The sequence below is a fragment of the Lepidothrix coronata genome, unplaced genomic scaffold (assembly GCF_001604755.1).
Source record: "Lepidothrix coronata isolate B3197 unplaced genomic scaffold, Lepidothrix_coronata-1.0 Scaffold309, whole genome shotgun sequence".
Taxonomy (NCBI): domain Eukaryota; kingdom Metazoa; phylum Chordata; class Aves; order Passeriformes; family Pipridae; genus Lepidothrix; species Lepidothrix coronata.
Window position 1 is genome coordinate 269,598 of NW_016690489.1, and position 13,556 is coordinate 283,153.

Here is a 13,556-nt window from a genome sequence, read left to right on the forward strand (position 1 = left end):
GGGTGTCAAGAGGAAGGACCCAGGCTCTACTCGTGGTGCCAAGCAATAGGACAAGGGGCTAAGGGCAGAAACTGATGCATGGGAAGTTCCACCTGAACATGAGGAAGAACTTCTTTACTGTGCAGGTGACCACACAATGGAATAGATTGCTCAGAGAGGTTGTGGAGTCTCCCTAACTGGAGATATTCAAGAACTGTCTGGATGCAATCCTGTGCCACGTGCTCTAGGATGACCTGCTTGAGCCGAGAGGTTGGACCAGATGCCCCATTGTGGTCCCTTCCAACCTGACCAATTCTGTCATTCTGTGACCTGTTGGAGTGGCTCCAGAGGAGGGACACCAAGAGGATTAGTAGGATGGAACACTTCCTGTGAGGAAAGTGTGAGAGAGCTGTGGTCGTTCAGCCTGGAGAAGGCTCCAAGGAGACCTTATAGATTTTAACAATGAGGGTAGCAAGGCAGTGGAACAGGTTACCCAGAGAAGCTGTGGATGCCCCATTGCTGGACATGTTTATGTTGAAAGGAGCTCTGAGCAGCCTGGTCTAGTGGAAGGTGTCCCTGCCCAGGGCAAGGCTTGGAATGGGATGATCTTTAGAGTCCCTTCCAGCCCGAGCCCTCAGCGCGGGGGCGGGGCCGGGCGGGCGGAGGGCGGGTCTGGGCGGGCTGGCCCCGCCCCCTCCGCTGCCCACCCGCCCGTCACGTGCGTTAGCGACAGGCGGTGGCGGCGCCCATTGGCGGAGGCGCGGGGGGCGTGGCCGGCGGCCGGTCCGTCAGCGGCGCCGCGGCCGTGACAACAAAGGGCTCCGGAGGCGCCGGGGACGCGGAGCGGGGGAGCTGCGGTCCGGTGAGTTCGCTGTGGGGGCACCGCGGGCACCGGGCACTGCCGCTGACCCGGCTGTGATGGTTTCCTGCGCTCTGAAAACCAGTAGCAACAGCGGAGCTCCCGTTTCCCCGTGCGTCCATCCCGGCTTCTCTCTGCCGGGAAGGCGCCGGGGCCGGGAAGTGTTTGGCGTTTTCCCGGCTGTGGAGCAGCGGCAGTGCCTTCCGTGCCTCCCGCCCAGCCCCGGAGCGCGGCCGGGAAGGTGCGCAGCTGCTGCGGGCGCTGCCGGGTCACCCCCGGCGCCGCTCGGAGCGGCTTTTGGGAGCCTCCTGGTGGTGGTGGAAGAGCTGTGAGGTGGGGCACGGGGGGATCAGGGTTCGGCTCGCTCTGGCAGAGAACTGCACAGTGACTTGGGGATGTCATTTTTGGGTTTTGTTTGATTTTTGCTTAGCATGTACCGCGTCTCCTTTGTTAGGTTAGGAAAAAAAAAAGAAAAAAAAATACTTCTTTTTAGTGCAGCGATACTTTATTGTTGACATTCATTGGATATGTTATCTGTAACAGCCTCTTAATCATTGCTACAGCTGACTCAGTTCTTCCCAGCCTTATGTTTTTCTGCAGCTGATAGTTCCTGCCTAAGAACTTGAAAATCTCTCTCGGTCTCTGTCCCGTTTTCCTCCCCGAACGGTGGCCCTGGATAACAGTGTAACTTCTTGGTCGCCTTCTGACTTGCACAATAGCACATGAGCGTGGCCTTTTTAAAGGCACTTGTCCAAAAGGATGTCAAAACATCAACCGGTATCTGAATGATTCAGATGTTTTTTTAGATCCTCCTTGGGGTGGGGGAAGGGGAAAATGGAGCAAACTGCTTTTGATCTATAGAAAGACAGTTGTGGGTCAAAAGCTGATGTTTGTTTAGCTTATGTTCTCAGGAACAGTGATCTCTGCTTGTTAGAAGCTAATTACTTGATGCTGCTGTGATGCCTCGGGACTTAATATAGGAGTGTCAGCTCTCATCTTTCTACACTCTGCAACAACAAAAAGACGGCCTCTGCCTGAAGGTACCTTCAGGCTTGATCTAGGAAGGAGGCAGCACATGTGTGTGGGAGTACAGGGAAAGCCAGTGCTGATCAGCAGCTGTGCGGTGGCTTGCTAGTTAGCCTAAAAAAAACAAACTCTTTTCTTCATAGGCCTTGTGCCAGGAGAGTGTTAGGGAAAGAAGTGGAAGGTAGCTGGAAAGCTACAGACTTCAAGCATTCACTCAGAGTTCATTTCCATATCCGTGGTAAGCTCTGCCTATAATTGAAGCACTCAAACCTTCTCAAGAAGGTGCTTAGGAACACTGTGGGCATTTGGCATTTCCTTAGGTAACCCATCCAGGGCTTAGCAACCTTAATGGTTAAAAGTGTTTCCTGCCAGTAACCACTGAAAGCTGAACTTTAGTGCAGTTTAAAGTCACTTCTGCTTGCTCTGAGTGTACAAGGTGGCAATAAATGTTTGCCTCTTTCTTCACATAATTTAGTACTGTTGTAATTTTTGCCTTCCCTCTGTTAAGCCTTTCCATTTTTAAAATTTTATCAGTTTTCTTTAGACTTCTGATCATTTTTGTAGCTGTCATAAAGAGAGCCCTGACGTTTCATTTTTAAGTGTGGTCCTTAAAAATAGACTTTTTTCACAGCTGCAGCTGAGCCAGTTGTTTCTGGTCTTGTTTTTTCCTGTAGTTGATAGTTTCTGTTGAGGAACTAGTGTGCATAACTTCTTGAGTTTTGCTGTACCTTTCCATATTGCTGCTGAAGACTACTTTAAATTCTACTCCTATTCTTTTGTGCTATTTGAATAAGGAGGAAGCTGCATAAATGTGTACAGAAGCAGTACTGTATGGAGCAGGTGCTTGTCCTTGCATTGAAAAAGTAGGTGATGGGGTCTGGTGTCCTGGGATAAGATGACATAGGAGGCCCAAATGAACCTTTAGTGTGCCTGAAAGTTCTAGGGTGACACAGGGATTACTGGCCTTAAATAATAATCTTAATGGGTGGTATCTTCTTTTAATGGTTGAGTTTGTCTAGTGTAGTGTGTTTTCTCTTTCTTTCTGAATGCAGGCACTCATACTGTCTTACCTGCATATATTCTTCTCTGTTAAATTATCAAGCAGGTATTTAATCTGTAATGATTCTGACATGCTGTGATGATTCAAATATTACTATGGCAAAATTAACTTGTAGTGAAATCAGTGGATATATTTCCCATAGTCTTTACTTTTTTAGCTACTTTAATGGCTTCTCCTCATTGGCTCATATATAAATATCAAAGGCTGTAAGCATGCTGATCTGAGGTGTTTGAACATTCAACTTCTTGGTACTAATGGGATTTTTCATCTTAATTGCCAAATGCAGAGTTCAGGCTTATGGTGACCAATTACATGTAGATTTAGGGAAATGTATTGAGAAATAAACATTGGGTTTAATTAGCATACATGATACTTTTCCATGCTCCTTAGACTTACCCTACATGACTAGTTGGGTGCTTGCTGTGAAAACCACTTACCACTGGTAACTGGTGCACTTTGAACCTGAAGACAGGATGTGCCTTCCTACTTCGTTAACTTGTAGGCAGTGGCCCTGAACTGAGTGTGATGGGAGAGAGAAGAAACACTGCCTTAAGCTTCCCTGAGAGCCCTCGCAGGGGCTTCTCTTTGTCAACAAAGGAGATGAGTTGTCTGGAGCAAAAATATGCACTTGCCCTTCACATCCCCCTCTGACCCGGAGGAAGACAGGCAGGGAGCTGGGAGAGCACCTTGGTGAGCATAGACACAAGGCTCCCGTACAAGAGTCCTCCCCTCTCTTAGGAGAAGGTGAGACTGACAACTGAACAGACCTTTCCATGGGGAAGAGGATTGAGGGGAAGGCAATCAGCTCCCATGGGAGACCTTTTTGGTGTTGTTGGTTTTTGGTTTTTTGTTTGGTTTTTTTAATACATATCTAGCTGGGAGGGGATTGTGAATACCAGTGAACCTGCCTCTCCTCTTTGAGGAAAATATTCACTGGGAGCTCTGACTACACTAGCAAGGGGGCTTGTAACTTGTTCCCCTGGGATTGTTACCTGTTGCTTTGTCATTAAGACCCTTGTCATCATTTTTTGCAGGTTCACATAAACTGTTTACAAGTCATGCCTCTGCATGTCCCGTACCTAAGCTGATAAAGCATCTATGCACTTTAATCTCAAGTCTGTGCCACTCTGCTAGTACAGTGTTAGCTGTGCCTTGAACCTTGGATGTAACGACCTACCAGCCAAAGTCTTGTTCCTGCCTTAGTAATGTTTCAGAGGTTAAATAACATGCTCATGGGAGAGATTGATAGCTTGTCCAGCCAAGAGCCAGAGTTCAGTGAGAAAGAAGACGACGAGTGGATTCTAGTTGACTTTATAGGTAAGATGTCTGTCAGACATAAGCTCTGCCTTTGTCATGCTCTGGCTTTTGTTTGTCTTACTTCCAGGTGAACAAACCAGTAGCTTGGAGAACCTTTATCTAAGTAAAACCAGTGTGGGATTAGAGTATAGGGTGTCTTCCAAACAAATGTACTAAAACATGTTGAGTAAACTGGTGAGAAGAATGATGTCAGGTTTATAAGCCTGACACAGATTCAGCAGAACCACCTGTACAGATAAAGTATATTTGACTTATTACGCAATTATATAGCTTTACTGATAACAGTTGCTTCACATGTCTAACATGGCTTGCCTTTTTTCCTCTCTTGCTTTATAAAGTAAAAACTTGTGTATGTGCTAATAAGAGGTTTATTTCTGTTTTTTTCTTGTTTTTTTTTTCTTTTCGTATTCTGTTTTTGACCTCCTGTGATCACCAACATCTATGGGTTCCTCTCCACTGACTAATGGTCACCTACAGCAGACACTTGCACTAATTGTTCTGTGGAGGAAGCAGACATTGTTGAAGAATCAGCCACGGATGGCTCACCCGTCTTCTCTTGTTTATCGTCTCCCTTGGAACACTTGCCGGAGGCCAGCGAGTCTTGCTTCATCCAGTTTGAGTCATGTCCTATGGAGGAGAGCTGGTTTATTACCCCTCCCCCATGTTTTACTGCAGGTGGATTGACCACTATCAAGGTGGAAACCAGTCCGATGGAGAACCTCCTAATAGAGCATCCCAGCATGTCTGTGTATGCTGTCCATAATGCCTGTCACAGCCTTAATGAGACTGGATGTGGAGATGAGGAGTTTCACAGCCCAGGTAGTCCCAGGTATGTGTGAATTCTCTTGTCAAGCAGCTCTGTTCCTGAAAATATCTGGTTTCTACTTGATCAACTTAGACACTTAATACTGAATTTTCCAGCGTATTTCAGAGCAGGTGAATAAAGCATGAATACTACACAAGGTGGTCAGGGCTGCCTGCCTGCTTAGAAAAATGTTAATACAAGATGACTGTGTCAGGAAACAGCTGGGTATGCTATTTTGATACTACAGTGAATATTGATGGAGCCTAATTACTCCCTTGCAGAATATGTCCCAATCGTGTTGAAACTGCTGGCAGTTCACTGTATATCCAGTAATGTACATATGAAAGCACTTTGCCCCCTTCACAGCTCTGTGTTTCTTTCATAACTGCTGATTAATACCTATTCAGTCACCTTGTGAGATGCAATCTAGGGTCTTGGGTTTTGGGTGGGTTTTTTGGTTTTTTGGGTGTTTTTTGTTCCTCAACATAGTGATAGATAAGGATAGGATTAAATTTTTCCACAAGCAGCTTGTGAAACAAAAGCAACCCAAAATATTTCACAAAACTTTGTGCTGTAAACTTCTGCTTTTAGCAAAGTAAGAAGTTGTACTTTTTGGTTTTGGGTCCTAAAAATCTGACCATGTGGGGTTATTGCAGAGGCATGTTTGCCATGCACTGCTTCTTTGGTGTTTGTGTGTACAGCTATACAAATATAGTATACGTAGATGTATACAAATGCCCATGCATTCATTGATTTTGAAATAATTGGGTGTTTTGTGAATCCCAGTTAATAACAAAGACTGACTTTTCTTCCCAGCTTATTTTTGCTTATGTCTAGAAGCAATAATAAAAAAGAGAACAAAACAAACAGAGAAAAATAAAAAGAGAAAAGATTATAGTATACTAAGTTTTGATATACAGGAAGAAATGAGTGTAGGGTGAAGTTGCTGCAGGTAGATGCCTATTGACTTCTCTGATCAGCTCCTTTCTGTATTTTAAGTTCTTAGTTCAAAGAAACATATGACTTTGAGATGATGTGCTGCTGTATAATATTGAAGTATAGTGCTGATACTGTTGGTCTTTGGGTGGAGGATTTGTATAATTGGGGAGGGCAGTTTATGATGTTAAGCATCAGGGGTCTAGCTTAACTTAAACAGGGAGAAACTATGAGCACACAGCACCTTTAAAGTGAGGGTCTGAATTAACTGCAGAAGAACTGGAGGCTGCAAGTCATGCCCTGGAAAAAGACAGTAAACCAGTTTATCTAAAATACCAATTTGCAGTGTAACACTCAAAGCTGGATACTGACTTTTCAGTAACTTGAACTAGGGATACTGGTATAAATTCTTCTGGAGAATAATCCTGTCTCATACAGTACAGTTAAGCTGCTTTAATGTGGGGGGAAGCTAAAGGTATGATGATCTTCAGCTGGCATGTAATTAGGTTTCTTCACACTGAAGTCTGTGCTGTTGCTTTGTCAGAAGATCTAGGCTCTTTTATTGGTTACTTTGGGTGGCAGAACTGGGACAAGACAAGTCTAAAGCTGAGGTAGACTGCAGAAACTGGGAATGTTGATTACACTGATTTTGCAGTAAGTTTCAAAAGCTGTTTTGAAGTCTCTAGTGGTTTAATGGTTGGCCATTTAACATTATAGGGCCAAGAAAAGCTGCTTAAGGCACACTGGCACAGTAAGTACTACTGTTTTGGGACAGTGCTTTTTGTTTGATCAGGCTGCTAGCAACACTGCTTCCTCTAGAGCCTTGTCTGCCAAAGCAATACTGGTTTTAGGACTAACCTTTGTGCCAAATGATGTTACTTGATCAAGCCTAACTACAGCTGCTTTAACAAGCCAAAATGCTAAGTGCAGAAAAATTACTGAAATATTAATTGGGGTGGGGTCTGAAGCCTTTAATGTTTCTTGTGAGGTCTGGCTCTGTAGTGCAATTAGCAGAACACTTCTGCTTTCTAGCAGAATAGATGGTGGGAGTGCAGCAGTGAATGTATATAGTGATGGTCTGGCTTAAGACACAGCCCCTCTAAAACTCTATTTTGGCAATATCAATGGAGACTTGTCAGCCCTATTCTCTCAGTGCATAGGGCTTGCTAGTGCCAGGCTACCAAAGGCAACTAAGGTACCAAAATGCTACATTTTGGAAGAGTGTGTGGCCTTTTAGCCAATTCAAACCACCTGTGCTATCCCAGTTTCACTTTATGTTGACAAATAGAAGAGTGTTGGTTTGCAAACCAGTGCTGGAAGGGTATTTGATAAGCTTAAGTATCTTCCACCTGCAACTTTAAACCAGTTTTTCTCCTTTTGTGGAGGAAATCTATTTTCTCATTTTAAATTCCTTTCAAAGCAAAAGGATGTTGTATAAACTTCCCCCTGTTTGTCAGATTAGTCATATTTTTCCATAACAAAACCACAACAGTTTGTATTAGCAGTTGCTGCCCTTTGCTAGTTTAAGAGTTTGCTTAGGAAATATGGGTTGCAATAATTGTGCTGTGGCTTCCTGGCTCCTTACAGCTTTCCCCAGAACAGCTTCACTTGAAGTTCCACCTCCAGCACTGTTGACTGTGCTGAGGGATCGCCCCATATAGAAAATAGTAGCCCCATATTTGCAGGTACCCTCATCTATATTAAACTGGTGTAATCTGCATAGAACATATTTACAGTGCACTGTGAATTGATTGGTGCTGTGTTATTCACTTATTTCTTGCTTGATATTTTAAGTGCTAGGTTTAGGACAATATCCAGTGAGTAAATGGGAAAATCAGCTTGTCATATTTGGCTGTTGTGCTGTGTCTAGTCTTCAGTCAGTCATATCTAGCTACCCAAGGATCTAAAAGCAAGATTAGGATATTTAAAATAAAAAAAAAAAAGGTAGAAGGCAGGGAGTATTCCCTTGCTGACAAGGAGTAATTCCCTCCAGTGTGGAGTGGTGGGAGGCAGAAGAGATCACTTCTGTGTCAGCCCCCCAAGGGTAAGGCTGCAAAGGGCACACCATGGACATGGCAGACCCGATTTACGTCTACAGAGACTGCATACAATAAGTGCAGTTTAAGCCCTTCCAGAAGAGTCATGGTAGTGCCGAAAAACAGACTTCCCAAGAGACCTCTTGCTTGTGCCTGAGCAAGTTCCTGGTCTTGCAGACATCTTTCCTGAGCACACTCGCCAGTTGACAGCTGGTTGTTGGGTCCTGGGTGGGAAGAGAGAAGGCAAGCAGCTCTGATGCCACTGGTCTTGCACCAGCTGTAGCACTCAGATTTGGGTTTTGCTTTGCTAAAATGGCCAGGCTATTTTTAACTTTACTTTTGAAGTTTCAGGAAGTGCCAGTGATTGTTCTGTCAAGTAGGGAAGTCCTTTTTCAATATGTCAGTCCCTGCTTGCATAGGCTGCTGGTTTGTTTTTCACTATTGCATGACGAAGGAAGGGTTTGCCAAAACTGCTGACTCTCTGCTCATGAAATTTAGAGGGCTGGTTGAGGAACAATCCTTCTAAGTTATTTCCTGTGTGTGTCACAACTGATCTATCTTTCTCATTCCTCTGCATGAACATTGTTTGGATTTACTTGTGTGGCTGGCAGTTGAAATGCACTTTCATTAGTGTGCTTCTGCTTTCAGGCTGAACCACTGTCATGGTTTGAGATGTTCAAGATGATTTAAAACCAAACTTTGCCTGATGGATAACTCCAAGTCTTCTAAAGCTGGAGCAGTGTGACACACATTGCCTTGTGTTTCTGATGTGTATTGCATCTCGGGCTTAGGGAGCTGGGGTGGGTAAGGAGGAGCATGATAGTGTAAGATGGTGGAAGTCCAAAGGCTGTTGTGGAGCCCTCACACAGAAAGTGAATTGGCAGCACTACTCATTACTTACCAGTGTGGTAAGTGGCTTGACCTTACCTCAGCCCAAATCTCTGTCCAGTAGAATAAGGGTGCCCTTTTGAAATGCTAGGTGTTGATCTTCACGTTCTACCCTTTGTTTTACTTGAATCTCGAGTGCACCTCCTTAATGACTGATATCTGTTGTTACATTTCTAGACTGGAGGCCCGAAATGAAACAGGACAGCGTGTTCACTGCTATGTCACGGCTCTTGCTACTCGTTCAACTTTTCTGGAAAAAAACAAGAGCTTTCGTCCTACCCACTGGATAAAAGAACATAATGAAAGACACTGTCTCAAAAGAAACAGTCTCCGTCGCCAAAATCTTACCAGGGATTGCCACTCTCGGCAAATCAAGCACAACGGACTGTTTGTTCACCAGCCTTGCCAGCGTCAGTTCAATTACTGATGGTTCTTGTGGTTTTAATCTATGGTCTAATTGTTTTTTAGGTTGCTCTTGTTTTCACGTGTAGGTAAGTGTAGTCAATCTGAAGCTGATTGTCAATCCCTCAAACACAATCATAACTAGTGTTGCATTGTTTTGAAAAGACACATAAATCTCCAAACGTCTTGCAGCGAGTTATGAATGTTGATGTTAAATATCAATGTCTTGGAAGCCTATCAGTACGATAGTTTGTGTGCTGTTTTATAAACTATGATGTATAGATGGGTTCTTAGTTAGTATTTTAAAGAAACTTAACTGAGATGGAAATCAGTTACATTTTGCATTAATCAAAATGGAGTTAGAAAAATTGAGGTTAGCCGTATGCTTTAATGACCAGTACTTGACAGCTTGTGTATCTGTCTGTATTCAGCATATATGATTACTTTCTAACGAGGAAATTCTATAGCTGCCAGTGGATATTACATAGCTGTGCTGAGCTGTTGCAAGAAGGACATCTCATCTAAATTGCCTAGTACCTACTTGTGTTAGTGGAGTCTGTGCAGGTGTGTTGGGTACTTGATATGGATATTGGAAGAGGGTTAAATGTCCCCCCAATATTGTTGCAGTATGATATGGCACCGGTGTTACAGATGTAGTACCTCACAGTGGAGTGGAAAGATAAGTGGACCTATGGGTAAAGTGCAGATGCACAACACAGAGAACTGAACTGGGTTTTACTTGGTACAGTTTGAGTTCTTACTCCTTTCTCTAACTATTTCTGTCTTTGATACAAGTATTTCCCCTACCCTATCTCATTTAATCTCTAGTCTAGTTAAAGAAAAAAGATGGTGGCTTGACTATTCTTTTAGTCCCATCAGTAGCTGACTGCTGATGGACAGCTATTTCTGAGCTACAAGTTGCTGTTAGATTGTCTTGATATTTACAGATTGAGAGTAGCCCAAAAATAGCTAGAAGGAGGCTTTCATTAGAAGTTCTCCTAATTTTCTCTCTTTCTCTCTATGAAAATGAAGTCCGAGTTAATGGGGACTTGAAATGAAGGGCAGTGTGAGGCAGGGAGAAGCAGATGCTGGAAAACAGTCTTAGAGAACTAAACACAGTGATAACAGGGTGTGTAAAAATTGATCAGCAGTGGTGGTTCTCCTAGCCCATTGGAGGCAGGACTGGGGCCAACAAGAAAGAAAAGCCATTCAAAACTAACAAGTAGTTTTCTTAAGAACACTGTGCAAGATGTTTTGGAAGTTGGCAGGCACTGCTAACTACAACTACAGGTGAAGTAAAGTTCACCTGCACACAAAAACTGTGTTCCATAGCAGCCATACAGCGTGCTGAACCCTGATAGATCAGTCTGGGAAGTGGATTAAATGAGCGTGGAGGTGAGGAAGCAGAAATCTGCACTGAAAGAAGGGGGGAATGATAAGTAAGTTTATCCTCCTTTCTTTCAGTGCTTAATGTGACTTACTGTGTTTTCCCTTGTGTTTAGTGCCTAGGGCATTAAAGTGTTAACATTACACTCAACTGTGTCTTCCAGTAGTCCTTATACAGAAGTTGGTATAAGGAGTCACGTGGGGAGTCTTTGAAATCAGGTGAGGTCGATAATGTGAATTATTCCAGACCTATGAAGTATTTTAAATTCAGCCAAATGCTTCAATTTCACTGAAGCAAAACCCCAACAATTCAGATTGACCTTGATATAGTGGTACTGTTGCACATTCTGCAGCTGGAATTGTAGTGGAACTTACTTGGCATACAGGAAACAGCATTCATAACCTCTATTTCACTGCAGATGTGCTGCTTCACTGAAAGTAGTTAGGAGTGTTGCAAAGGGATGTTGAAAAATAGTTAAATGTATAAAAGCAAGAGGTGCTTTCCTGGACACACTAGTGNAAGTAGTTAGGAGTGTTGCAAAGGGATGTTGAAAAATAGTTAAATGTATAAAAGCAAGAGGTGCTTTCCTGGACACACTAGTGTTTTTTTTTTTTTTTTTTTTTTTTTTTTTTTTTTTTTTTTTTTTGTTTTTGTTTTTGTTTTTTTTTTTACACATTGAATTCACATGGACACTGAAAGAAAATAAAATAAGTCACATCGTCAGTTTCCAAAACAGAAATTTTGTTACTGTTCTTTTCAGCAGTATGTGCCCATGTCTATACAACAATTCTGTTCTGGTCCAAATACTCTGGTTTATCTGCAGATAGCTGTAGTTTCACCAGTCTCTTACCTGTTCACAAGTACTCTTACTTGCCCTCACATTATCTACCTTTATCACTCCAGCTTTTTGTCTGGCTTAAACTTCCGTCTCCTCACTGCCAACTTTCTAGCTCAGGAAAATTCTTTGCTTTCCTGTATTACTTTTCTTTATATAAGGTAAATACTTTCCTTCAGCTTTAATTTTCTTAAAGTGAAATGAAGGAAGATGGAGTCTCCACCTCCCTATGTTGGAAGGAGTAAGTAATCCCTTAGCTCTTAACAGGGAGATGGAGTGAGGGCATAAGGCTCCCAGGCATTACAATGAGAGCCTTGGTCTGTTCTTCTCAGTAGGCAAATAAATGCAACTTTAGACTGCTCCTAGAATTGGGAGATACTGATCTTTTTATACTACATTACTAGATGACTTTCTGGTGATGAAAACCTATATCTTTCAGGATATAAACTATTTTGTTGCACAAAGCTGTGCTTCTCAATTTGTAATATTGGAAACCATATTATTGTGTGAGATAGTACTGCATCAATGGCTTTTTGTTAATTTGTTTTACATATTTATGTTGGTCTAGCCCTGTTTTGTGCCTGGAGCTATTGGGCAATTAGATTTGTTTTGGTTTTCTGTTTTAATAGTGAGCTGTGTGGCTTTTTATATGGTTTTTTAAGTTGTATTAAAGTGTGGGGTTTTTTCTTGTAAAAGTGGAGGCCTTGCACTGTCTCATACTGATTGATATTCATGAATTTTGCTGAAATTGTATTTTCACACATATTGGTCAATGGACAGATTTGCATTTTAAACTGTGCCTTCTACGCAGCAAACTTGAAGATTCAAAAGGGACATTTCAGTTAGGATTAATACTGTACATCAGTCTATGCATATATGGCAGCTTCTCTCCAGAGCCACTTCTCTATTTGTAGCAGTCCTTTTGATATGGAAGAATGTCTGGCTCTTATTTTTAATAGTTTAACACAAGCTGAAAACAGACAAAATATAGCACTTTGCCAAAAAGTAGCATTGCTTAACCAGTGTGTATTTACTAAAGTGATCTTCTGTATTTTGTTTTCATCGTGCATCCTGTGCACCATGGGGAAACATGATCTTAACTCTCAATAAAAAATGGCCTATTAAAAATTGTCAGTCTATTCTTTAATATTAGAGGTTGGTCAAAATCCAAATGCCTGAGCACCCCATTCAGGTAGCAGGCACAACTACTGAGTGTCTCAATGTGTGCTCTAGTACAGAAGTTACTCTGGGAATGGGTTTGCATTGCTGATCAAGTGATAACGTGCATCTGAGCACTGTTACACATCTCTGCCAACTGCTGTGTTTCCTGATCAGCATGTGGGAGCTCTGTAGGAGAACAGAACAGACATAAAAACACATGAAGCAGGCATGGGGTGGGTGGAAGGTTTTTCCTGCCATGTACCACCATGAAAAAGTCTGTGTGGAAGGCTGCTGGTACAGGTAACCTGTGAGGGATGTAGAGATCCTGTGTAAATGTCCAGGGATGGGGCTAGGGAAGCCAAAGCAGATCTACCTAGCTGAACCTGGCAAGGGATGTGGAGGACAACAGGTGTTGCAGCTGCAAACGGAATATTAGAGGAAGTGTGGGCCTGCTGCCAAGCAGAACAGGAATCCACATGACAAAGGACATGGAGAAGGCTGAGGTACTTCATGTCTTCTTTGCCTTGGTCTCTAGTGGTAAGACCAGCCTTTGGGATTGCAGGCCCCTGAGGCCAGTGGAAAATGCTACAGCAAGGAAGAATAACCCTTGGATGAGAAGGTAAGATCAAGGTAAGACTGTCTTGTAGATCCCCCTATTCTTCATGTCTGTCTTTAAGATAGGAAGGACACTTGTTTTCTTCCATCACTCAGGAATCCTGTCCATTGCTATAACCTTTTAGATAATTAAGAACAGCTTCACCATGACATCAGCCAGCTCCTTCAGCAGTCATGGACGTGTGCCATAGATCTGTGTATGGCCCACCTCTTCAAGCATTTCTTACCTTGATCTCTGGGCAGGTACTGG

The 13,556-nt window shown here is 42.9% G+C and overlaps 1 protein-coding gene across 5 annotated transcripts; it reads left to right on the forward strand.

The window, feature by feature from the left end:
- The first annotated feature begins 740 nt into the window (after positions 1 to 740).
- On the forward strand, positions 741 to 11,325 carry TP53INP1 (tumor protein p53 inducible nuclear protein 1). 5 transcript variants are annotated; one of them, XR_001878482.1, is made up of 5 exons: positions 741 to 841; positions 3,959 to 4,241; positions 4,719 to 5,070; positions 9,084 to 11,190; positions 11,275 to 11,325. XR_001878482.1 is itself a non-coding variant. In XM_017837756.1 (5 exons), exons 2-5 carry the CDS (start codon positions 4,130 to 4,132, stop codon positions 9,099 to 9,101), a joined length of 516 nt encoding a protein of 171 aa, XP_017693245.1. In that variant the 5' UTR covers positions 741 to 841; positions 3,959 to 4,129; the 3' UTR covers positions 9,102 to 9,159. The 5 variants fall into 5 exon arrangements, 4 of the variants coding, with proteins under 4 accessions (XP_017693245.1, XP_017693246.1, XP_017693243.1 ...); XM_017837756.1 differs by lacking the exon at positions 11,275 to 11,325 and adding an exon at positions 6,700 to 6,733 and having other exon boundaries at positions 9,084 to 9,159; XM_017837757.1 differs by lacking the exon at positions 11,275 to 11,325 and adding an exon at positions 6,700 to 6,733 and having other exon boundaries at positions 4,722 to 5,070; positions 9,084 to 9,159.
- The last annotated feature ends 2,231 nt before the right edge of the window (positions 11,326 to 13,556 follow it).